Source organism: Anabrus simplex, chromosome 3 (assembly GCF_040414725.1).
Source record: "Anabrus simplex isolate iqAnaSimp1 chromosome 3, ASM4041472v1, whole genome shotgun sequence".
Classification (NCBI taxonomy): Eukaryota; Metazoa; Arthropoda; class Insecta; order Orthoptera; family Tettigoniidae; genus Anabrus; species Anabrus simplex.
The window spans coordinates 129107419-129132650 of record NC_090267.1 but is presented as its reverse complement, the minus strand read 5'-3'; the positions used below and the strand labels follow the sequence as shown (position 1 = coordinate 129132650).

The 25232-nt window shown below is 42.1% G+C and overlaps 1 protein-coding gene across 1 annotated transcript; it reads right to left on the bottom strand.

The window, feature by feature from the left end:
* Positions 1-6685: 6685 nt before the first annotated feature.
* On the bottom strand, positions 6686-24933 carry LOC136867097 (protein mesh). Its single transcript, XM_067144198.2, has 5 exons — positions 24836-24933; positions 17973-18211; positions 14679-15056; positions 9030-9167; positions 6686-6940 (listed from the first exon to the last, which is right to left on the bottom strand). Exons 1-5 carry the CDS (start codon positions 24924-24926, stop codon positions 6770-6772), a joined length of 1017 nt encoding a protein of 338 aa, XP_067000299.1. The 5' UTR covers positions 24927-24933; the 3' UTR covers positions 6686-6769.
* Positions 24934-25232: the final 299 nt, after the last annotated feature.

The window sequence follows — 25232 nt, the reverse complement described above, 5'->3', positions numbered from 1 at the left end:
CTCCAGTCCACAACATCAGATTTTAACACTAACATAAATTGTTTAGTGGTTCCTGCCATCACAGGAGAAATGCCTTCCATGGAGTTAGACTACAAATCGTGGAACCTACCTAATGACATCACACTAGCAGATCCTAAATTCTACAGTCCAGGCAAGGTAGATTTAATCATTGGTGCAGAGATGTTCTTTAACATTTTAAAGACAGATGGGAAAAAACGTGCAGGTGATTACCCGGTATTGCAGGACACTCATCTGGGTTGGATAATTTCTGGTAAATGCCCTCAGTCAAACAGCCATCCTGCATGCAACACAGTCACTTCTCTCTTTGTCAAAAAGGAAGATCAACTCGACACGCAACTTCGTAAATTTTGGGAAATAGAAGAATTGCACACTAAACCTAAAACTCAGGATGAACAACAGTGTTTACAGCACTTCAAGCAAAACACCACACGCACTCCTGAAGGAAGATTCGTTGTCAGGTTACCTCGTAAAGAAACTCGATCACCTTTGGGCAATTCTCGTGATATGGCAACACAACGATTTCAACAACTGGAAGCAAAATTCAAGAAAAATCCAGTATTGCATGAACAGTATGCGAACTTCATGTCCGAGTATGAACAGTTATCTCACATGAGGGAGGTAGGCCTACATGCAACAAATGATTCTGAACATTATTACTTGCCACACCACGCAGTATTTAAACAAAGCACAACTACATCAGTCAGAGTAGTTTTTGACGCATCAGCCAAAACTACTACTGGAGTGTCGCTTTATGATACATTGTTAGTAGGGCCTACTATACAACAAGACCTTTATTCCATTGTGTTGAGATTCAGGACACACAACATTGCATTTACGGGAGACATCACGAAAATGTACAGACAAGTTCGGGTTCATGAAAATGACACGCAGTTGCAAAGAATTATTTGGAGGGAATCGAACAGCTATCAAGACTTACGAACTATTGACTGTCACGTATGGTACAGCTTCAGCTCCATATTTGGCAACACAGTGCCTCAAACAATTGGCAGAAGATGAAGCAACTTCATTTTCACTGGCATCAACGGTTTTACAAAGGGATTTTTATGTTGACGATGCCCTGTGTGGTGCGTCCAACATCGCTGAAGCATTAAAATTGCAAAGTGAACTCATAGCCTTACTCAATAAAGGTGGTTTTCCCATCAGGAAATGGTGCTCAAATCATCAAGCTATACTTGCCGCTGTTCCACCTGAAGACAGAGAAATTAACTTACCTTTCCAGTTTGATAATGATGACACCATACAAGCTTTAGGATTATCATGGCATCCTACGTCAGACAAATTCTTAGTGGCAAACAGAATCAAACACATTCCAGGGAACAGTAACATTACTAAACGCACCACTACGTCAGTTGTAGCATCTATATTTGACCCATTAGGATTGATCAGCCCATTAGTGATACTATACAAGATATTTTTGCAGGACTTATGGTTACATCAACTTCACTGGGACGACCCACTGCCAGATCCATTAGCATCAGACTGGGCAAAATTACAAAATGCAGCCTTCTCAGAAGAGATTGGAGACCTGAAAAACGGAGGCGTAGTCTCTAAGAAGAGCCAGACAAGGAACCTATGTCCCTTCTTACACAACAATATTCTACGGGTCGGAGGCAGGTTGAAGAATGCATCGATTCCGTTTTCATCCAAACATCCAATACTATTACCATCAAAACATCACCTGACGACTCTAATTGTCAAACATGAACACTTACAACAAGCTCATGCAGGACCAGAATTGTTGTTAGCAACCCTTCGTCAACGTTATTGGATTCTGAATGGCAGAAATGTAGCCAGACAGCAAGTGCACAAATGCGTAACATGTTACAAATTGAAAGGCGTAACTAGTCATCAACTCATGGCTGACTATCCTGAGCATAGAGTTCAACCAGCACGTCCATTCAGTGTTTGTGGCATTGATTATGGAGGTCCTATTCTACTTCGCCCAATTAACAAGAGGAGCAATGTCCGTATCAAGGCATACATCGCACTATTTGTTTGCTTCACAACAAAGGCTGTACATTTGGAAGTAGTCAGCAGTCTTACTACAGATGCCTTCTTAGCCGCACTTCGCCGTTTCATAGCCAGAAGAGGAAAGCCCGCAGATATCTACAGTGACAATGTTACTACGTTTATTGGAGCCGATAGAGAATTAAAAGATCTTCACCAATTCATAGCATCACCGCAGCATCAAGAGGAAGTTGTAAGCAATCTGGCAAACAAGGGTATCAACTGGCATTACATTCCACCTCGTTCACCCCATTTTGGAGGATTATGGGAAGCTGGCATCAAGTCAGTTAAATATCATTTGCATCGAGTTGTTGGAAACTCATCATTAACATTTGAAGAGCTTAGTACTGTGCTCACACAAATTGAAGCCTGTTTAAATTCTCGTCCACTTACAGTCCTATCCTCAGATCCGACTGACCCTCAACCCTTGACTCCAGGTCATTTCCTTACTGGTAACAGTTTGAATTCCATTCCTGAATCCAATCTGACACTTGTACCCAGCAATAAACTTTCAGCATGGAAACGGTTCCAGCAAATGGTGCAACACTTTTGGACCAGATGGCATAAGGAATACTTAACCCAACTACAAAACAGGCCAAAGTGGGCCTCCCAGCAACCTTGTATACAACTTGGAGCAGTGGTGGTTATCAAGGAGGACAATTTACCCCCGCTTCAGTGGAGACTAGGTGTGGTTGAGGAACTTCACCCAGGTCTCGATGGACTTGTGCGAGCAGTCACCATAAAAACTGCTCATGGAAATTTCAAGAGACCAATAGTGAAGTTGTGTCCCCTTCCCATCGAGTAGTGTTTTCTTTTTAATGACAATATGATTCCTTACAGTGTCAGTGAGTTGATTGGTGTATAAAGTTGTATTTGTAGTTATATTGTACAGTCATTTAACAAATGAACAATTCAAAAACTCTCATTGTGCAGCTGTAAACAAAACAATGCATCAGCCTGCACACCAGTGTACAGTTCTGTTTCATTTTATCTATGTTAATTAGTGTTTGACGTTCATTTAAGTGCAACATTTATTATTATGTATTTGTATTCTGATGACATTTTGTTTTATGTTAGTGTTATTTTCATTGAAACTGTATTTTGCAGTGGCGGCTCGTGAAAAAATCAGCCTACGTGCTACAAGAAAGCGACTGAATAAGCTTTCTTTAAGTCTGCATATTGCCATGATGACCAACATACTTCAAACCTGTTAATAATAATAATAATAATAATAATAATAATAATAATAATAATAATAATAATAATAATAATAATAATAATAATAATAATAATAATAATAATAATAAAGCTTTTCTCACAATTTATAACTCAGAACAAACAAGAACAAAATTACATTGTAATGCAGGAAAACATTTAGGGCCAGTCAAATATTCTTTGACTCACCAACGAATTCCTTATTTTTGATTCCAAAAGGAATCTTAATAATAAGCATTGGTTGGTTTCCTTAATAACAACATTATCATTGCGATAGATTGCCTCCACTTACGCTTTACTTTCGAGACTGACGTTGCTTTCAATCCCAGGCGATACTAATCTCTAGTGGCAGAATCGCTAACCACTTACCACGTTCAACATCAGGGTAGCAGGAAACATCGTGCAGTTCTACCCCCCTTGCGGGAGAAAAAGTAACTATTGACGGGATCAGTGAAAGTTGAGCCCGGTTTATGGTATAGTCCACCGGCTACGGGGTGTGTTGCAAGCTTGGCTGCGCCTGCGTATTGCTTCCTTCAGGCTACAGGCCAGAGCTCATTTCAGATGAGCACGGACTAAGTTTCTCGGGAGAAGAGAGCTAGGTGTTCAACAGATCTTGTCCTGATTTTCACCAAACACAAATTCATACCATACTCAAAACAAAGAAAAGGCACAAGGATAATTGTACTGTACATAAATAATTCCGTACAGTTCCAAGCTACGTGCTGGAGCCCGGTAGCACGTATTGACCGGCCGCCACTGGTATTTTGTCTTGATTGAATGCAATCAACAGAGGGGAGAATGTTCCGTCCTCTTAGAAAATTTATACAGAGCGCGCTCTTGTCCGCGTCTCTATTGAGTGTCCAGAATGCATCTGGTTTCCGGAAGAAAACGAGACAGACTTGAACAAGACAACATGTCGGCGAGAGATGCATTCGCGGCCACATGGCCTCTAACTTAATCAATAGCCATCCAGGCATTTCAGTTTATTGTTAATGTGTAAATAATTTCTACGCAGTTTGTTAATCATGTTTAATTGTAATAAATGTTTCATTTACGTGTAATATTGATGCATGACTCGGCCCTATGGTCTTATCACGTGCTTAACCAAACTACAGTCCACTACCAGAATAATCATCGCTGTTTAGTAATACAACATGTGTGCTACAGGATTCAATTCGTCATCCAACAGTTGCTGATGGACAATTTGGCCTTGTTGTAGGCGACTAATTGTGTAAGGCAACCGATATTGTGAAATGCATTGTTGTTCCGATGCCCGGTTCTGCCAACACTCTAGAACATGGAATGGAGTATCACAAGCATAAAACATTGTTGCTAGCATTGTCCTAGATCGAGTGGAAGGCAAAATGAAAGACGTTTGACTGGAGACCATTTTCACTCCTGGCAAATGCTGGGGCTGTATCTTAATTAAGGCGACGGCCGCTTCCTTCCCACTCCTAGCCTTTTCCTATCCCATTGTCGCCGTAAGACCTATCAATGTCGGTGCGACGTAAAGAAAAATTGTAAAAAATCTGGGTTCAGGATAAATTTTGGTACCAGGGAAGCCATCTTAGCACTGAGACTGATAATCGAAAACAAGGTAATAAAAGACAAAGTAACGTTTATTTTTTCGTGGATATAGAAAAGGCATTCGACAGTGTAAGCTGGAATATGTTGTTTGGCATCCTAAAGAAAACAGGAATCAGATATAACGATGGAAGAATAATATACAATCTCTGTTGGCAAGAGACAGGCATTATTTGATGTGTAGTTAGCCAAGAAGAAGCATGTATTAAACAACTTGTATGAGCAAGAAATGATGAACAGAGATCGATAATCCCAAGATGGGGTTAAAATCCACGGAGATAAAGTAGGGCTGATAAGATTCATGTCTTTAAGGTTTGGTGTTACTAGCGGCTTTACGTCGCACCGACACAGATAGGTCTTACGGCGACGTTGGGGTAGGAAAGGCCCAGGAGTTGGAAGGCAGCGGCCGTGGCCTTAATTAAGGTACAGCCCCAGCGTTTGCCTAGTGTGAAAATGGGAAACCACGGAAAACCATCTTCAGGGCTGCCGACAGTGGGATTCGAACCCCTTTATCTCCCGGATGCAAGCTCACAGTCGCGCGCCTCTAACCGCTCGGCCAACTCGCCCGGTATTTGGTGTTACACAAGAATGTCTAATATCAGGTGGACTGCAAATATAACATTTTCGGACAAGCACAAGAGGTAATAAGTCTGTTGGAGTACTGAAAAAGAAGAAGAGCCTATCTAATTGCACACACACTTAGTCACAATGACTTCCATTAATAGAACGACAAATAGAAGGGCGAAACTACCGAGGAAGACCATGTTTGAACTACGTGAGTCAGATCATCGAGGAAATGAACTGTAACTCATACAGTCAGATGAAGAGGAAAGCAGAGAAATGCGAGAAGTGGAGGGCTGCCGCCAGCCAGCCTACCGGCTGCTAATTTAAGATGTTCAGTAGGCCTACTGATTTCTCCGGAAGCATGTGGCTATAGTGTGAACTACGGTAAAGCTGAATCAAATCAAGGCAGAATTTCGAATGGGTAGTACGGTACAGTTTCTTGTACAAACTTGTGCGAAATTTCATGTGCTTCTCCGACTTCTCCGTTACAAATTGTAGTCCCACGGGACTTCCACTCAATTTTTCGTAAATATTTCCGTTATTATCAGTCTTAGGATAAATATGTATAAAGGATCGGATATTGCAATTTCTACGTTTATTATATGATTTTTTTTAACAGACTTCATATTAATGGAAATATAACTGTTTTGATCTTTCTATAAACCGGTACTCTATACGACGACCTGACGTCACATTCACCCTATAACACAACCCTGAATAGGTAGATTCCAAATACAGAGTTTGGGTGACTGACGTCCAGCCTCTTCCCACTTTTAGGAACACGGACGGACGGACGGACAGACAGACAGACAGACAGACAGACAGACAGACGTAATAAAAAGTAAAATAAAAAGCTTCAGACGGTGAGTATTACAAATAACACGAATGATTTTGAAGATATTTTGTTGAAATAATAAACGTTAGGCCTACTGTCAATCCACCCTTAGGATTTTATTTATTGACGTGACAACTGACCACTGCGATGCCATTCTTCTCTTACTGTAGCTCTTGTCGACCATTTATCAATAAAATTGTACTGATCTGTCTAACGTGTCCTTCATTTCTCCCAAGGCAGACTTGCACCGGCCGACGTTGTCACAAAAAGTAAACAGGACACTCATTTGTTCCCACATGTATTTTATTATTATTATTATTATTATTATTATTATTATTATTATTATTATTATTATTATTATTATTATTATTATTATTATTAACCTTTGGGTGGAGTAAATTGACTAGGCATTCTGGAGGTGAAAAATAGACAAGAAACATTTTATTTAAAAAGTACAAAATTTATTCGATTAATTTTATACAAAATATAAAAATGAGATACAGATAACGTGTTTCAGTGGTGTCAACGGATGTTCTTGCAGCTGGCCAATATGATCTTCTCATCAATCTGAAAAATATGTCTTCCAGGAAAGCCGTTGCCACACCCTTGTTTTGCTATTTCAAATAAGCTTGGAGACTGGGAGTATGGTAGGTACTCGAAAGTCTGTGTTCCATTTCCTCCGTTGAAACCAACCTGGGCAAAAGAAGATATTATTAAAAGTAAGAAGAAAAGGGGTTAAAAGTGCAAGAAAAATGTAAATGCTTTACTGATTCTAGCTTACAGTTGTGGACCCTGAGTAGGCTACACTATGCTACTGAGACCTTGGTTGAATGATCACTTTTGCGCTCTTCGGTTCAGTTCAGAGGGCCGTGGGTTTGATCCCCGGTCGATCCAAGGATTTCTGTAGTTATGTAACTGGATGTTTGATTTCCTAATGGTCATCACTCTGACAACCAACTCGGAAACATATAGTAGTTTAACAAATCCCTCCATATAGAACTGGTATAAGGTTGGACATCCCATCGTAAAACTGGGTCAAGTCTGCATGTGTGATACTGATCACAGCTGTGACCCTCACCAAAGAGTGGGAACAGTGACAGGGAAAGATAGATTGCGCTACTTCGAGTGATAATTCTGGAGATAACTAGCGTGTTAAATAAATGATAGAAATAAGTGATTGGAGAACTACATTACACAGAACAGAGTAGGCTGTTGAAGAGGCTGACGGTAAATTAACTCAAGGGGGCTGTCAGCCTTCGTCGTATATACTGAAGAATGAATATGGAAGTTTTGAACTCTAGAAGAATGAAAGTAGGTCATTTCTGTAGCATACGAGCAGTGTGCCTGTCTCTTACTTAGAGGCTCTAGGTTCGATTCGCTGCTCATCGTAGACGTATCGCTTGCGGAGTGAAGCAAACATCAAGCCATTTTCACCGAAAAATAGATCTTATAATGTGATGAATTAAACATCCACAGCTAAGGGAATGAAGCAGTAGCATAGCCAGGATTGGCCGATAGGGGGTTTACAGTTACAAAACGCTGATAGAACACAATGAAGGTGCGTGTGTGTGGTACGCGCATGTGTGACTTGTCATTATAAGGACACTGATACAAGTGAATTATATTGATATTCAGATTGCAGTACACTACACAATCTTACATTAAAATACAGAACAAGAATAATGCGATCCAGGTCAACAGTACAGTTTTACAGCGAATTGTATGTTCAGTTTACACACGGGGCCTCTCAGGGTGCATTCACCAGTGCATTGCGCGGTGCAAGGCGCTAAAGACGACTTCGCTTGGTTGACCAGAGTGCAGACCCCCACTCCTCGATTTGGAGCAATAGCGCTGTCTCTTTCTTTCCCCGCGCCTGTCTTGCTCGCTCCGCCTGTCTCCCTCTTCCCCACTTGCTCCGTAGCGCTCCAAATTCCAGCCGAGTTGAGCCGACCTTAGCCGAGTCGCCCTGAGACGAAGCGCTGGTCCGAGGCGAGCCGAGTGGGACCGATGCACTGTGCACAGGACCTCTGCGCCTCAGATTGCACGCATGAGATTTTGGGCGTTTGAGAGGCCCTGTTACAATCTAAAATCCAACTTTCGAGGCTTCTTAGAAAATAGATTCAACAGATCTGTTGGTTTTACAATTATGTCTCGGAATGTTTATTTTGTTTATTTTTTATCGTCAGTTTCTGTTTATTTTATTTTTGAAAAATTCCATGGGGGAGGGGGTTCTAACCCCCAGTAAAACCGCCCCCCTGGCTACGCCCCTGGAATGAAGAGACTGGCAACAAAATTGCCCTTCACAATGCTGAAGCTTGTCCTGCATCCTGGACAAACCTCCCAGTTTCGATCAGCCAAGAGCGATATGGATGACCCTCAACCGTATCCCGACAGGCCATGGAAGGTGCGTAGATCTGCATAATTGGGAGAAAGTAACCTCGTCAAAGTGTGACTTGGTGCTCAGAAGCAAACCGTTCAATATAGCCCTATACTGACTAAGTGCAAAAATAAGGCGTATCCAAGAATCTTTACTAATTTTCTGACAGCAACATTTAGTACGGTTACGTTTATAGTTCTGTGCGTTTAGTTTAGTTCAGTGAAAATTCTAAACAGAGGGATGGAACAGGATTAATTCAACCTCGTTAGACCAATTAAGGAGCTGTCTTATATGGCAGCGAACGCAGTCGGTTGGAGAATTCTGCTGACTTTTTGCGTCCACAACTCAAATGCTTTTTTTGGGAGGTCTGTCTGTAGTTAAAAGAAAACTTTCTGCAGTACTTACATAAGCAGGGACTCCTCCCATTCCTGAAACAGTATCACCTCCAGCTTCTGTATGACTCAACCAATGGAGATCAGCGTAGTTGAAGATGGCGTACGTGCGCACTTCATCTGTGGCAATAACCACCTGGAACGTGTTGGTCTGCAAGACAGAAGCGAGTGCATTGAAGAGGGTCGAGAACAAAGGAAATTCTGCCAATAGAGATGTATTATTCTGGGAAAAATGATGAAATAATATTTATTTACTGATATAATCAAAAACATATTTTTTTCTAGAATTACATGGCAGATAAATGGAGACCCTAGAAACTTAATTTGTCAAATACAGTTTTGCAATGGAGTTGACTCACTTTAATTATGAGCACGATCACTTCCTTCCTAATCTTGCCTTTCTCATTCCAATATCATCGAAAACCTGTGTTAGTTCGAGTGGGAGGTGAACCCTTCGTTAGCTAAAATTTAATTTCTTTTTTTTTTTCGTTTTATGAAATTATGTTTAGATTTTTAAAAAGCCTAGTATTGGAAGAAAATTTACAATCAAATTTACGTATTAATTTTTCATCTACAGGGTAAATGGCGTTCGCAGTGCCAATAAATATTATTCACTGAATATATACCCGATCCTTATACTGAAATTATTTCAATACCTACGTATTTTTTTGAACAAGATACTGTAAAATCTCTGAGAAATTCCTTCAGAAAACAATATTTAAAGAATCATTACCCTTCATATATTTGTTCAATGTTTTTACGCTGCTAATATTATACTTTTAAAAGATAAATTACTTATGCCAGAGGAAATATCCTAGAGCGCATTCTTCATATAAAAACAGACTACCATGGAAAATGTTATGCAGATAACTCCAATAGGTTTTGAACTGCACTATGATGACAGCTATGTGTAGAAATTGAACAAGCGGCAGTGTGGCGTGGCAAGTGATATACAGTAGTGATGGGACATTCGATTCATTTTACTGAATCGATTCATTTGATTCCGTTCACGTTACTGAATCGATACAGTGATCCGATTCACGGCTCATTGGTCACCGCTCCTACTGCATCTGGTAAGACAGCAGCAACAGCATTCAGTGATCGCAGCTGCCATCTGGTCTTCATACTATGAACTCCTTTCTTAGAAAAAATGCTAGTTACTTTAATACATCGAAGGTTTCCGGCGACGCAGGGTGGGAAAGGTTAGGATTAGGAAGGTAGCAGCCATGGCCTGAATTAAGGTACAGTCCCAGCATTTCCTGGTGTAAAAATGGGGAAACTACGGAAAACCATCTTAACGGCTGCCGACGGTGGGATTCGAACCCACCATCCCCCGAATGCAACCGCAGAGCCACGTGATATTAACCGCACGACAACTCGCTCAGTCATTTTTGAAAATATGTATTTTTCTATCAGCTGAGGTTTTTTTTTAAATCGTCATATTTTGTATAGGCTACCCGAGATGTACAGTAGCCCTCTGGTTTTCTGATTCAACATACTGTTATTGCGTCTGTCCACATATGATTGAAGTCTTGTGCAACGATGTGACATATGAACTGAGAAAATACTGAGCCGTTCTTCCCAATATAAAACAGGTACTTTTGAGTGGTCATGAGCATGACTCATAGTCATAGGGCAGGCTAGAGTCGAGTTTAATTGTCAAATGTCAATTAAGTTATAATACTAAGATTCATTAAACTAATAAATAGTATAACCTAATAGCCTACCTACTTACTAGCTACTTCAGAATTATGTTGTGACTACCTTTTTAACACTGCAAATAAATCCATCTATTATTTAAACCTCCCTGTAAGAAGAGGACAGTGAATGAAAATGGGTATTATTTTTAAATGAGCTGAGCTCGAGAGTCCATTATAGCATACGATTGTTTCAGTGTAGCGTGGCTCACTGCATGTCTGGCTGCAGTGAGCCGATAAGGAGCCGTGCGTATCTTGTGTCTCACTGAGCCGGCTCGTTCACGATTCCTTCCGTGTGCCATGGCTCACTCTATGTCTCGATGCAGCGGAAGCTCGGCTCTCCGCCAGTGTCCAGTGAGCCGATAAGGAGCCGTGTGTATCATGTGTCTCACTGAGCCGCGTTCGTTCACGATTCTTTCGATGTGCCATGATTCAATGTCTCGCTGCAGCGGAAGCTCGGCTCCCCGTCAACGTCCAGTGTGTGCGCCACTCAGCACTGTCCGCTGGGAGTAAGCTGAATCGTGTGCCATGAGCTCGCCGTTCCTGTGAATCGATTCACTCGGACACTTGAATGAATCGATACACTGCTTCGAATCATGCATTCAGTAGCCAACACTAATATACAGGCATCGCTAGTGATGGTGAGTCGATGTAAACGAACCGAGGCTGGCCTGTCTGCTGTCGAGGACAGGGTTTATTATATAATTATATAATCTGAAAGATTTACACTAAGAACAATAATTTAAATTCAATTTTCTATGATTGAAAATATTTAATAAAACTTAAGCTTTCTGCCCTATCGAAACACGAAATGCAACATTTAGAACATTATAACATACCTGTAAAAACTGGACAATTATAAGTGGAATTCACAGGTATATTGTAATGTTATAAGCGTTATATTTCGTGTTTCGACATTCAGAAACGATTATAATTTCTATCAGCTGTGTCGAATCTGAAAAAAGTTTTTCTTAACGAATGAAAATATTTAAGTCCAATTTAATAGGTAAGATTCGAATTTAAATTTAGTGTGAAGATGTTACTTTTAATTTATTTTTGTCTGAATAGGTGAACTTGCTGAAGGTTTTTGCTTTCATGCAACTTATGCATAGTGAAATTCATCTATACCTGCAAAAAATATTAAAGAGCATCGATTTGTAATTTATTTTACATTGGTTAAAACGAAATTGTGTCCACCACTGCACAAACAGTCAAACAGACAAAGAGATACGAAAGATAAAACCCAATGATACGTTCTTGAGTTGACCTAAAGCGGATAAATATGTGAAAAATTGGCAAAATAAACGAAATTACAGACAGGGGACCCCCTACAACTTTATTTATGTAGATCATACGCTAAAAACAGGGCAAAATGCGGACTGAAGAAAGTAAAGATGCCCACCCAAAACACATACGGGAATACTGAGCAAAAGTTAAAACTGACTCAGATGTATGTCTATCTTTTGGACCCGTTTCTTTTACATTGGTTAAAACGGAATTTCCTTTTTGTGCCTTTGATTTTTAAAGTAATCTCCAAAATCTAAACATCTAAATACACTGACTGACAGACAGAGCAAATGCAACACCAAGAAGGAGTGGTCAGAACTTTATGCCAATTGCAGGGTAGACTGACGTCACTGAGGTATGCTCATGATGTGAAATGCGCCGCTGTGCTGCGCACGTAGCGAACGATAAATGGGACACGGCGTTGGCGAATGGCCCACTTCGTACCGTGATTTCTCAGCCGACATTCATTGTAGAACGTGTTGTCGTGTGCCACAGGACACGTGTATAGCTAAGAATGCCAGGCCGCCGTCAACGGAGGCATTTCCAGCAGACAGACGACTTTACGCGGGGTATGGTGATCGGGCTGAGAAGGGCAGGTTGGTCGCTTCGTCAAATCGCAGCCGATACCCATAGGGATGTGTCCACGGTGCAGCGCCTGTGGCGAAGATGGTTGGCGCAGGGACATGTGGCACGTGCGAGGGGTCCAGGCGCAGCCCGAGTGACGTCAGCACGCGAGGATCGGCGCATCCGCCTCCGCCGCCAAGCGGTGGCAGCCCCGCACGCCACGTCAACCGCCATTCTTCAGCATGTGCAAGACACCCTGGCTGTTCCAATATCGACCAGAACAATTTCCCGTCGATTGGTTGAAGGAGGCCTGCACTCCCGGCGTCCGCTCAGAAGACTACCATTGACTCCACAGCATAGACGTGCACGCCTGGCATAGTGCCGGGCTAGAGCGACTTGGATGAGGGAATGGCGGAACGTCGTGTTCTCCGATGAGTCACGCTTCTGTTCTGTCAGTGATAGTCACCGCAGACGAGTGTGGCGTCGACGTGGAGAAAGGTCAAATCCGGCAGTAACTGTGGAGCGCCCTACCGCTAGACAACGCGGCATCATGGTTTGGGGCGCTATTGCGTATGATTCCACGTCACCTCTAGTGCGTATTCAAGGCACGTTAAATGCCCACCGCTACGTGCAGCATGTGCTGCGGCCGGTGGCACTCCCGTACCTTCAGGGGCTGCCCAATGCTCTGTTTCAGCAGGATAATGCCCGCCCACACACTGCTCGCATCTCCCAACAGGCTCTACGAGGTGTACAGATGCTTCCGTGGCCAGCGTACTCTCCGGATCTCTCACCAATCGAACACGTGTGGGATCTCATTGGACGCCGTTTGCAAACTCTGCCCCAGCCTCGTACGGACGACCAACTGTGGCAAATGGTTGACAGAGAATGGAGAACCATCCCTCAGGACACCATCCGCACTCTTATTGACTCTGTACCTCGACGTGTTTCTGCGTGCATCACCGCTCGCGGTGGTCCTACATCCTACTGAGTCGATGCCGTGCGCATTGTGTAACCTGCATATCGGTTTGAAATAAACATCAATTATTCATCCGTGCCGTCTCTGTTTTTTCCCCAACTTCCATCCCTTTCGAACCACTCCTCCTTGGTGTTGCATTGTCACTGTCAGTCAGTGTAATTTGCCCCCACTGCACAAACGGATGGGGTCAGATGAATTTTTATGGCACCTTTTTACGGCCTGATGCCCTTCCTGACGCGAACCTCAGTTGAGAACCTAATGAAGACGAAATGAATGTTGGTGAATTAAATTGAGTAAGGAGGCGGAAGGAATTTGCTGTGGCCTATGAATAGAAACTGTCCCGGCATTTGCCTCGAAGTGAAATTGGAAAACTACAGAAAACCGTTCTCAGGACAACCGACGCTGTGGTTGGAACTCTCGCGTCTCCCGAATGCAGAGCTTAGCTCTATAGTCGTAGCGCGTTAATCCATGAGGCCACTCCAGTAGGTCTATTTTAACTCAGGTAAGTTTGATGAAACATATACCAAGCGAGTTGGCCGTGCGGTTAGAGTCGCGCAGCTGTGAGCTTCCACACGGGAGATAGTGAGTTCGAATCCCACTGTCGGCAGCCCTGAAGATGGTTTTAGGGTTTTCCGTGGTTTCCCACTTTCATATCAGGTAAATGTTGGGGATCATGGCCATGGCCGCTTACTTCCCACTCCTAGCCCATCGTAGCCGCAAGACCTGTCTGTGTCGGTGCGACGTGAAGCAAATAGTAAAAGATAAAACTATCTTATTATGCTGCCATATATTTTACCACAAAAAATAATATGACAAGAAAATGTCGTTAGTCGTTTTCCAAGAATAACTATGACCGTTTTCAGAAGGAAAGAGAACAATAATACATATTTGCCCATTGATAACTTTGAATCCTTCACTAAGTACCCAGACCGAACAGTTCCCCTACATTTGGTCGATTGAATAAGATATTCTCTTCTTTATATCGGGGTAGAGTGAGAGGGAGAAATTTAGCTACAAGCTTCGCTTTAAAATTGTGCAACCCTCACCGAGTTTTGACACATGTCTTCTGCGAATATGCTTTTCTTAGTTGTCTCTTAAACGATTAGCTTCACATAAAATATACTCAGCATATTCTTACCGTATCTAGTGCTTTATCAATGCCACCAAGGAAGGACATATTCTTCCAGGTCGTAATTATGGCGTGCTTCGGAACGAAGTTCTCTGATCCCTGCAGTCCTCCTTCACGGATATCCCTCACAAGACGCTCACGCAGCTCAACGCCAAACTGATCAGTGTCAGCCTGGAGGTCAGTCTCCAACTTGAAGTATACTCCTGGTCTGCGCTGGTCAATGTCTGCAGGATGGGCATTACCAACTCTCATCTTGCTATAGAAGATTCCGATGAACGATGGATCACTTACCGGTACTGATCTTGGCCAGCGCTTGATGGGGAAGACGAGAGGGTACGTGTACTCTTCAGGGGGATCACTGAATCCCAAGTAGCCATTTATTGACACCTGCGGGACAAATACTAATTGTGACATTTCAAGTGAGAACAAAATTTTCAAATAAGAAATTACAGTGGAAATGCTAGACTAATGATCGAAATCGCACAAAATTGTGATGTAAGTGCATTTTCTCTTCTACGTTCACCTTAGATGGGTGTGTTATATGTCGGAGTGCTAAGCTTGGATAATGTAATAGTTATTTGCGTTAGTGGGGCTTTAGGTGTGTGTTGAAATTTTCTAAGTGAATGTCTGTCTGTTAGGTCATCAGCCCAGAGTCTGGTTGGGTCCTCAAATAGCACCACCAAAGGTTATGCGGTTATAAGGAAACCGCAAAAACCAATGGCAGCACCAAAATAAGGCGTACTAGGCAAGCCGAGGAGTGAGGTAGTTTGCCATTGCTTTCCTCACTGGGTCAGAAAGTGCTATTGCAGCACGACTGACCCTATGAGCAACACCTTTCATAACCCTCAGATGCACTAGTCATGCTCTGAATGGCATTAATCAGCACCACCCATACCCCAGCAGCTTCCATATTGTCACAGCCATGGATGAGACTGGGACTTACGTGGAAGCTACACTTTACTCTGGCCTGTGCCAATAGATGGATACAAAAGTACTGTATCCATCAAGAAATGGCAGCAGGCAAATCTAAGTGAATACATGAAGCATTTCCACCCATGTTACGTAGGTACAATATTTTATTTCATGCTTTCTTTTACCGAGTGATTTGACTACGCGGTTCGAAGTTGTGTACGTGTTAGCTTGCATTCAGGAGATAGTGGGTCTGAACTCCACTGTTAGCAGCCCTGAAGATGATTTTCCGCGGTTTTCCATTTTTTTTACCAGGCAAATGCTGGAGCTGTACCTTAACTAAGGCCAGCGGGTGCTTGCTTCTCATTCCTAACCCTGTCACATCCTATTTTTGCCATAATACCTCTCTGAGTCAATGAGACATAAAACCAATAACAACAAACATTTTTTAAATTTTTATTTAAATCATATTAAGATGAACACATTATGCTCAATTCAGTCCCCATCATTCAAACAGCCATCCATGGAAGAATCAATATCATTAATTTCTTTTTGCTAGTTGTTTAACACCACACTAACACGTTGAAGGTATTCGGCGACGCAAAATACCTTCAAAAGTAGTTTGTGGGACGTAAAAATATTATTATTATTATTATTATTATTATTATTATTATTATTATTATTATTATTATTATTATTATTATTATTACTTTTTCTGCCGGTACGCAACGAAATGCAGTACCAGCACTTCATTTTCCCATTTTTTGAAAAATAACTAAAACTTATTGACAGAGCAATTTATTATAAATAATAAAGCAGATGGTACTGTGTTCACGAATTGAATTTTCAGTTTTGATTCTCGTAAGTTTGTACCATGCTTACATGCTTTATAGGCATCATAGGTTGGTAGCACAGCCGGAAACACGAAGTTGTAATGTAATAATAATAATAATGTTATTTGCTTTACGTCCCACTAACTACTTTTTAAGGTCTTCGGGGACGCCGAGGTGCCGGAATTTAGTCCCGCAGGAGTTCTTTTACGTGCCAGTAAATCTACCGACACGGGGCTGTTGTATTTGAGCACCTTCAAATACCACCGGACTGAGCCAGGATCGAACCTGCCAAGTTGGGGTTAGAAGGTCAGCGCCTTAACCGTCTGAGCCACTCAGCCCGGCACACGAAGTTGTGTTCACTTTCCGATTGTTTCAGTTTGCCAGTTATATTCCGCTCTGCAATATGTAGGCGTTCACGTGAGTTTTGAATAAAGTTTCTCTGAGTTAAGTCAGTGCAAACATAGTTAAAAATGAGTAAAAAATTTGTTAATTTTAGTCAATGAGTAAAATAAGGAAAGCTGAAGAAGTAGAAATGGTCAAATCTACTTGTGATCTTAGTACCGAAAATACACGTGGTGAAGAGGGTCAAGTCCGCCTCTATGGTGTACTGCTTAGTGTGATTAGCTGCAACCCCGGGAGGCCCGGGTTCGATTCCCGGCTCTGCTATGAAATTTGAAAAGTGGTAGGAGGGCTGGAACGGGATCCAATCAGCCTCGGGAGATCAAATGAGCAGAGGTGGGATCGATTCTCACCTCAGCCATCCGGGAAGTGGATTTCCGTGGTTTCCCACTTCTCCTCCTGGCCGGGACGGTACCTAACTTAAGACCAAGACCACGGGCGCTTCCTTCCCTCTTCCTTGTCTATCCCTTCCAGTCTTCCCATCCCCCCACAAGGCCCCTTTTCAGCATAGCAGATGAGGCCGCCTGGGAGAGGTACTGGCCATTCTCCCCAGTTGTATTCCCCGACCTAATGTCTCACTCTCCGGGACACTGCCCTTGAGGCGGTAGAGATGGGATCCCTCGCTGAGTCCGAGGGAAAAACCAACCCTGGAGAGTAAACAGATTAAGAAGATGAAGAAGAGGAGGATCACAAAACCAAGACCGAAGATTCACGGGGCCGAAAGGAAATGACTCTGATAATGACTGGGCAGACCGTTGAAGACTTAAAATTTTTTTAAAAAAAATCGGCGTGTTTATTAGAAGTGTGGATGTTGATGTAATGGCATCTACATGGTGAGTACCACCTTTCTCACAGAAAAAAGCATATTATTATTATTATTATTATTATTATTATTATTATTATTATTATTATTATTATTATTATTATTATTATTATTATTTTGTGAATAGAAATTTTCACCAGTCCCTATTACCGGGTCAGGCATTGTCACCATTAAAATCGGAATAGCCTTGATGGCAATCCTATTCTCTGTCGATCCAGTAATATGAAATGCTCACTGAAATATTATCTGAACAACTGACATTTCATTAAACTTTTAAAACATTTCTTATATCATGTTTTATCAAAATGTTCAACAATCATCTCATAACTTATCACTTACCTTGACGTAGTTAAAGTGGAAACCGAGGAAAGGCAGAGTAAAGGTGAAGTTCTTCTGTATCTGTGGGGTGGGTGACTGGATGCCTCTCTGGTAGTCTCCGTATCCATCATTACCTCCTTGGTCAGAGAACGGGTAGAGGAGTTCACTGCGGATTTGTCTGAGTCGTTCCTCTGAAACGATGTGGTGGGTACCAGGCAGGCGCTGTGGACGGGCTAAATATATCCTCGGTTTTAGCCAGTCTGTTGGGCAAAATATTATCTCGTCAAAAGGGAATGCCATATCAAAACAAATAATAATGAAGAACCTGCCGCCGGGCTGAGTGGCTCAGACGGTTGAGGCGCTGGCCTTCTGACCCTAACTTGGCAGGTTCGGTCCTGGCTCAGTCTGGTGATATTTGAAGGTGGTCAAATATGTCAGCCTCGTGTCGGTAGATTTACTGGCACGTAAAATAACTCCTGCGGGACGAAATTCCAGCACCTCGGCGTCTCCGAAAACCGTAAAAATAGTTAGTGGGACGTAAAGCAAGTAGCTTTATTATTTTTATAAGAACCTGCCAAGTTTAGACGCTAGTATCTCTAGATTATAAGATCCTGCAACCAAATGAAGACAGCCTCCGTGGCTCAGGCATCAGCGCGCCGGCCTCTCACCGCTGGATAGCGTGATTCAAATCCCGGTCACTCCATGTGAGATTTGTGCTGGACAAAGCGGAGGCGGGACAGATTTTTCTTCGGGTACTCCGGTTTTCCCTGTCATCTTTCATTCCACCAACATTCTCCATTAACATTTCATCTGTCAATCATTGTCCGACTCGTTGGCTGAACGGTCAGCGTACTGGCCTTCGGTTCAGAGGGTCCCGGGTTCGATTCGCGGCCGGGTCGGGGATTTTAACCTTAATTGGTTAATTCCAATGGCACGGGGGCTGGGTGTATGTGTTGTCTTCATCACCATTTCATCCTCATCACGACACGCAGGTCGCCTACGGCGTCAAATAGAAAGACCTGCTCCTGGCGAGCCGAACCCGTCCTGGGATATCCCGGCACTAAAAGCCATACGACATTTCATTTCATTTTTCAGTCATTAATCATTGCCCCAAAGGAGAGCGACAGGCTTCTGCAGCCGGCACATTCCTATCCTCGCCGCTAGACGGGAGCTTCATTCTTCCATTCCTGACCTGGTCGAATGACTGGAAACAGGCTGTGGATTTTCATTGTCATTTTCAATCAAATGAAGAAGGTTTGTAGAAAGTGATATGTAGCCGAACCTCGATATCTCGAAGCTCCACTACTCGAATTTCCTGTATCTCGAAATAATTTCAATTTTCCTACCGTCTGTTCTATTCTTCACGATATATTTCTATGTTACTTGAATTTCCCCATTTCTTGAAGCAAACGTTTCCTCCATAGACACTGAAAATAATCTGTAACTCGTATTTTGTACAACATTAACTGTCCAGTGCGGCATTTAAGGTGTGTGTGTGTGTGTGTGTGTGTGTGTGTAAGTACTACAGTATATCTTATCTGACCGAGCTCGATAGCTGCAGTCGCTTAAGTGCGGCCAGTATCCAGTATTCGGGAGATAGTAGGTACGAACCCCACTGTCGGCAGCCCTGAAAATGGTTTTCCGTGGTTTCCCATTTTCACACCAGGCAAATGCTGGGTCTGTACCTTAATTAAGGCCACGGCCGCTTCCTTCCCACTCCTAGCCCTTTCCTGTCCCATCGTCGCCGTAAGACCTATCTGTGTCGGTGCGACGTAAAACAACTAGCAAAAAAAAAAAAAAAAAAGAAAAAATCTTATCTGACCACACCTGGTGTGTTGATCATAGTCAACTGAGCTGTATGAACCCTCTCATAGATTGTCACTAGACCAGGCGTAAAGTGCACTGACTGTTCTAAGATCCTGCACAACAGTCAGCCGAATGTAAATATTTTTACAGCAATAATTGTTGTTCAAACCTATGTGGAAGAAAAGAAGCTTGAGAGTGAAACTGATGCTCCTCTACTGTATGTATTCTGTCTTCTACGACTTGCTGTGGTAAGTGTTGTAATTTAAATGACAAAATACTTCGAGTTTGTTTTTATATGGTTAAATAACACTTATGATATGACAGTATCAAGCTGTACTTACACGTAATTCGATTACGTGCAATCATCAAAGGCGCGAGTTCTCTAATATCCCGAAATTTCGATTACTGGAAATAAAATTCAGCTCCCGAGGTGTTTCGAGATAGGCTATCGAGGTTCGACCGTAATTCTATTAGCTCGTACACTACTCTCTATCCAACCCAGAGAGCTTGAGAGTTGCACATAAGAGAATTTCAGAACAATCCAGGCACCTCGGCATCATCGAAATCCGTAAAAGTAGTTAGTGGAGCGAAAAACCATTATTATTATTATTATTATTATTATTATTATTATTATTATTACTATTATTTGCGTATGTACCCTGTTGGATCACGCAGCGCTTTTATGATTCGCCTTTCTGGTCTTCCATATGACTTTCATATTTTCTCCGTGCGCTACGTTCCTTTCTTCAGTCCATTTGGTTCCGGGTCTCCTTGGACCTTCATTCTCTGGCTGTATTATTAATTGGTTTACTTTTTTACGGAAAAGATTTCTACCTGACATTTCTAATGTATCTACATGGGCTTTCTTCAGGTCCATTTGGACTTCTTGGAACCATGGCAGACTCTTCAATTTTCTGCTGCATGTCATGATCTTGTGTATAAGCCTTATTATTATTATTATTATTATTATTATTATTATTATTATTATTATTATTATTATTATTATTAAACGTAATTGAAGGAGTGCCACTATTTTAAGTATATTAAGATGCCGGCTAACGAAAAAATGGGATTCAGATGTGGGTACAGAACCAGACTTCCCATTGTATTGTTTGAAAACCTGAAACATCTTGTGACTTGCTAGTTGTAAACCGGTGGCCTATTGTGGAGTGTTGTCGGTGCATCGCTATAGTGTCGAAGATCGAGCGTTGTAGGGTTTTTCAGTCAATCAGTTGGGCGTCTGCGACACGTGTATCTATTGTAGAATGCTGAAGATTCCATAGTTAGAACCATGTTACAATCGAGGAGATATCCAGCGTGCTTAAGAAAATATGCGAGTTCGTAACTATTGTGACACGAAGATAAGGTACGCATTTCTATAACACCTTCCAAAATGCCAAGTAGTTTACAAGCTCTTGCATCAGATCACCGAAGACAGAAGCTAAACGCGAGCTTTTGGTGGAGAAGTCTTTCCGTAGGCACAGACATGACGGCACTGATTTGACATCTACGACGTGGACACACACAATATAAGTTATGGCAGAATAAAGTCATCTTTTAAGCAGCTAATTCAACTTCTGCAGAAAGACCTTTCATTTCCATCTTGATAATGTCTTCCATTATGATCCCTGCACCGAACGAGTTGGCTGTACCGTTAGGATCGCGCTGCTGTGAGATTTGCATTCGGATCGTCGGTTTGAATCCCACTGTAGGCAGCACTGAAGATGGTTTTTCGTGGTTTTCAACTTTTACACCAAGCAAATGCTGTGCCTTAATTTAGGCCACGGCCACTACCTTCCCAATCATAACCCTTTCCCACCCCTCAGTCGCCAAAAACCTTCGAAGTGTTAGTGCGACGTAAAACAAAAAGCAAATAATATCATCCCTGGTTTCGGAACTTTGAAGCTCTGCAATCAACTATTTCTTTGAAACTTTCTATGACTTCCACTACATCTGGTGCTGAATTTTGACCTACTACCCATTTAGCCTACAGATTTTTAAAAGTTTGATTTGTTTATTGACAGCGATACTGCTTCTTTAATGTCTAGGAATTTTCCTCCCGTCTTCAGAATCTTGAATGGTCTGGGTGATCTTACTACTTTAGTCAGTGGCAGCACCAAACTTGATTCTTTTTTTAAATCATTGTTCAATTGTCCGACTCGTTGGCTGAATGTTCAGCGTACTGGCCTTCAGTTCAGAGGGTCCCCGGTTCGATTCCCGGCCGGGTCGGGGATTTTAACCTTCATTGGTTAATTCCAGAGGCCCGGGGGCTGGGTGTTTGTACTGTCCCCAACATCCCTGCAACTCACACATCACACATAACACTATCCTCCACCACAATAACACGCAGTAACCTACACATGACAGATGCCACCCACCCTCATCGGAGGATCTGCCTTACAAGGGCTGCACTCGGCTAGAAATAGCCACACGAAATTAATTTTTATTGTTCAATTTAGGCAAAAGCACGATCTGTGCTTGTTTCATTCCGATGCCACGATCCCTTGTTCGAAGTATGCCGCACCTTTGTGGCAGATTTCGAGAATTTAGCAATTCTCGGGCAATATCACATTTGTGAAGTAGCTGTCCTCGATCTTTGGAATAGACTTTTCCAGTCACGACGAGGAGACACTGAACGGAGAGCCACATTTCATTTAGCCGCACACTCAGAAAATGACAACGAATTCAGCTGAGTCTTGTAGCAGAAAGAACAAGGAAATTCGAACAGAAACCTATTTCTTCTCCAAAATCTTAAAAAAAACCCTGTTTTTTTACAAGTTGCTTTACGTCGCACCGACACACATAGGTCTTACGGCGACGATGGGATAGGAAAGGGAGTGGGAAGGAAACGACTTGGCCTTTATTAAGAAAGAGCCCCAGCATTTGTACGGTGTGAAAATGGGGTACACGGAAAACCATCTTCAGGACTGCTGACAGTGGGGTTCGAACCCAGTATCTTCCGAATGCAAACTCACAGCTGCACGCCCCTAAACGCACGGCCTGCTCACTCGATCTTTAAAGCTAAACCTTGCTTTAGGATGTGCTGTAATATAATAATAATAATAATAATAATAATAATAATAATAATAATAATAATAATAATAATAATAATAATATGAAAATGAAAACCTACAACCTGTTTTCCAGTCATTGACAGGGTCAGGAATGTAATGAATGAAGCATATTATAGGCTGTTAGTACGATGGGGTCACCACTCCAAAGTGATATATTAATGACTATGAAATGAGAATGGAGAGTGTTGCTGGAATGAATGATGACTGGGAAAACCGGAATACCCGGAGAAAAACCTGTCCCGCCTCCGCTTTGTCCAGCACAAATCTCACATGGAGTGACCGGGATTTGAACCACGGTATCCAGCGGTGAGAGGCCGACGCGCTGCCGTCTGAGCCACGGAGGCTCTCAATAATAATAATAATAATAATAATAATAATAATAATAATAATAATAATAATAATAATAATAATAATAATAATAATAATAATAATAATAATCGTATGGCCTCAGCTCCCTACGCGGGTCAGTTGTTACAGCAGCTATCTTAGATATAAATGCTTAGACAATACTTATTCTAAAATTTTCAAATTTATTCTTCCATAGGGTAAGTATCCATTGAGATATCTGGGGATAGCTTCCCGAGATTGTGGGTTCAAACCCGAAAGAGACAGTCGGAATTTTGAAGGATGGGGAAAAATGCATACCGGAACGTTGTCGATAGGTAAGAGATATCTGGTAATACGTTTGGTGCTTACCCGACAAAATTAATTTAAACTACCGTAGATCACCCAATTCCGTCTCTTCGTCACCTGGCAGAGAAAAAGGAACGTCGAAACGCAGGCATTCTAAAGGACTTCAATTTACAATTCTTGCACAAGATAGCTATAAGGAGAGTAAAAATGAATCGAAGAAGTATTCATATCAACAAATTCTGCACTTTCAGAATTCATGTAAAATGTAAAGAATTTTATTTTCGTCTGAGGTTAGTAAAACAACGAATTTTAAGAATAGATACCAATACACTTATAGCTTTCGAGAAAAAATAAATACGGGTTGAATTACTGTATGTAACCAGCCGAACTAAATTGAGCCGGGCGAATTGGCCATGTGGTTAGGGCGCGCAGGTGTGAGCTTGCATCCGGCAGATAGTGGGTTCGAACCCCACTATCGACAGCCCTGAAGATGGTTTTCCGTATTTTCCCATTTTCACACCAGCAAAATGCTGGGGCTGTACCTTGCCGCTTCCTTCCCATTCCTAGCCGTTTCCTATCGCATCGTCGCCGTAAGATCTATCTGTGTCGGTGCGACGTAAAGCAAATAGCAAAAGGAAAAAAACCCGCACTATGGGTGCTCAAAATGTCATGACTTTGCACCACCTTCCAGCTTCCTTTACTCTGTGGGTGGGAGTGGTAGAATACATCCACGGTATCCCCTGCCTGTCGTAAGAAGCTACTAAAATGGCACCCCAGGGGCTTTTAACTTGGGAGCGTGGGTTGGCGACTACCAGACACCTAGCTGATTCCGATTTCTTCCCACTTACTTGTGCCAGACTCCACATTTTTGCCTTTCCTATCTGACCTCCCTTTGTCAACTCTCATTCTTTTCAGACACCCACGTTATTAGGTTTTCGAGGCCCCTCTTCCCTTTCTTTTACTGATACCTTCATTTTTCGAAGGGATGGACCTCCTCCATTTTCCCCTATGATTATTGTTAAGAGAGAATGGTTGCTTGGTTGTACTTCCTCTTAAAATAGCCTAATAACCACCGCCACCATCACCATGCGTTCGAGACTTCAGTAAAAACTGTATTTTGCTATGTTCTGTGCCGAGAGACAAGTGAAAAATACTGCATCCATCAGTAAATAACAAGGGGCAAATTATGTATGTAGATAATAAGGAACTGAAAGTCGTTTTCTGTACGATGTTGCAGCAAACTTTACTTGAGATTATAACATCGTAATTTATAGCCATTAGAAATTGGGCTAATTCGACAGACCCTGCGCGAGAGAAAAAATAGTTGACAAGTGAAGATTTTCAAATGTAGAGGATATACGTATTTCTTACCTCTCGCTACTCCCTTTGTAGGCGTCTCATACCCAGAACTGGCACTTAGCACGGCCAGCACGATAAAATTCAAGAGCAATACTTTAGTCATTGTCGCAGTTGTGTACTACAGATGCCGCCAACACCAGTGCTAGTGTCTTATATAGTACTACATGTCTTATCAAACAAACGTACTCTAGAGATTGCTATCTTTGAGATGATGAGATTCGGAAGTGTGATTTGTGATGCACTGAATTACATGTGCGTCAGTCATCTTATTTTCCACTGAATTAATTTTATCTTTTACGTCTTTAGAAATTCCCCAGACGTCTGAATTTGTCAGAGTCTGGACGCACGTTCTACAAATATTTACCTACTTCCATAGGTCAGTGATGATATAGTCGAATCTCGATAACTT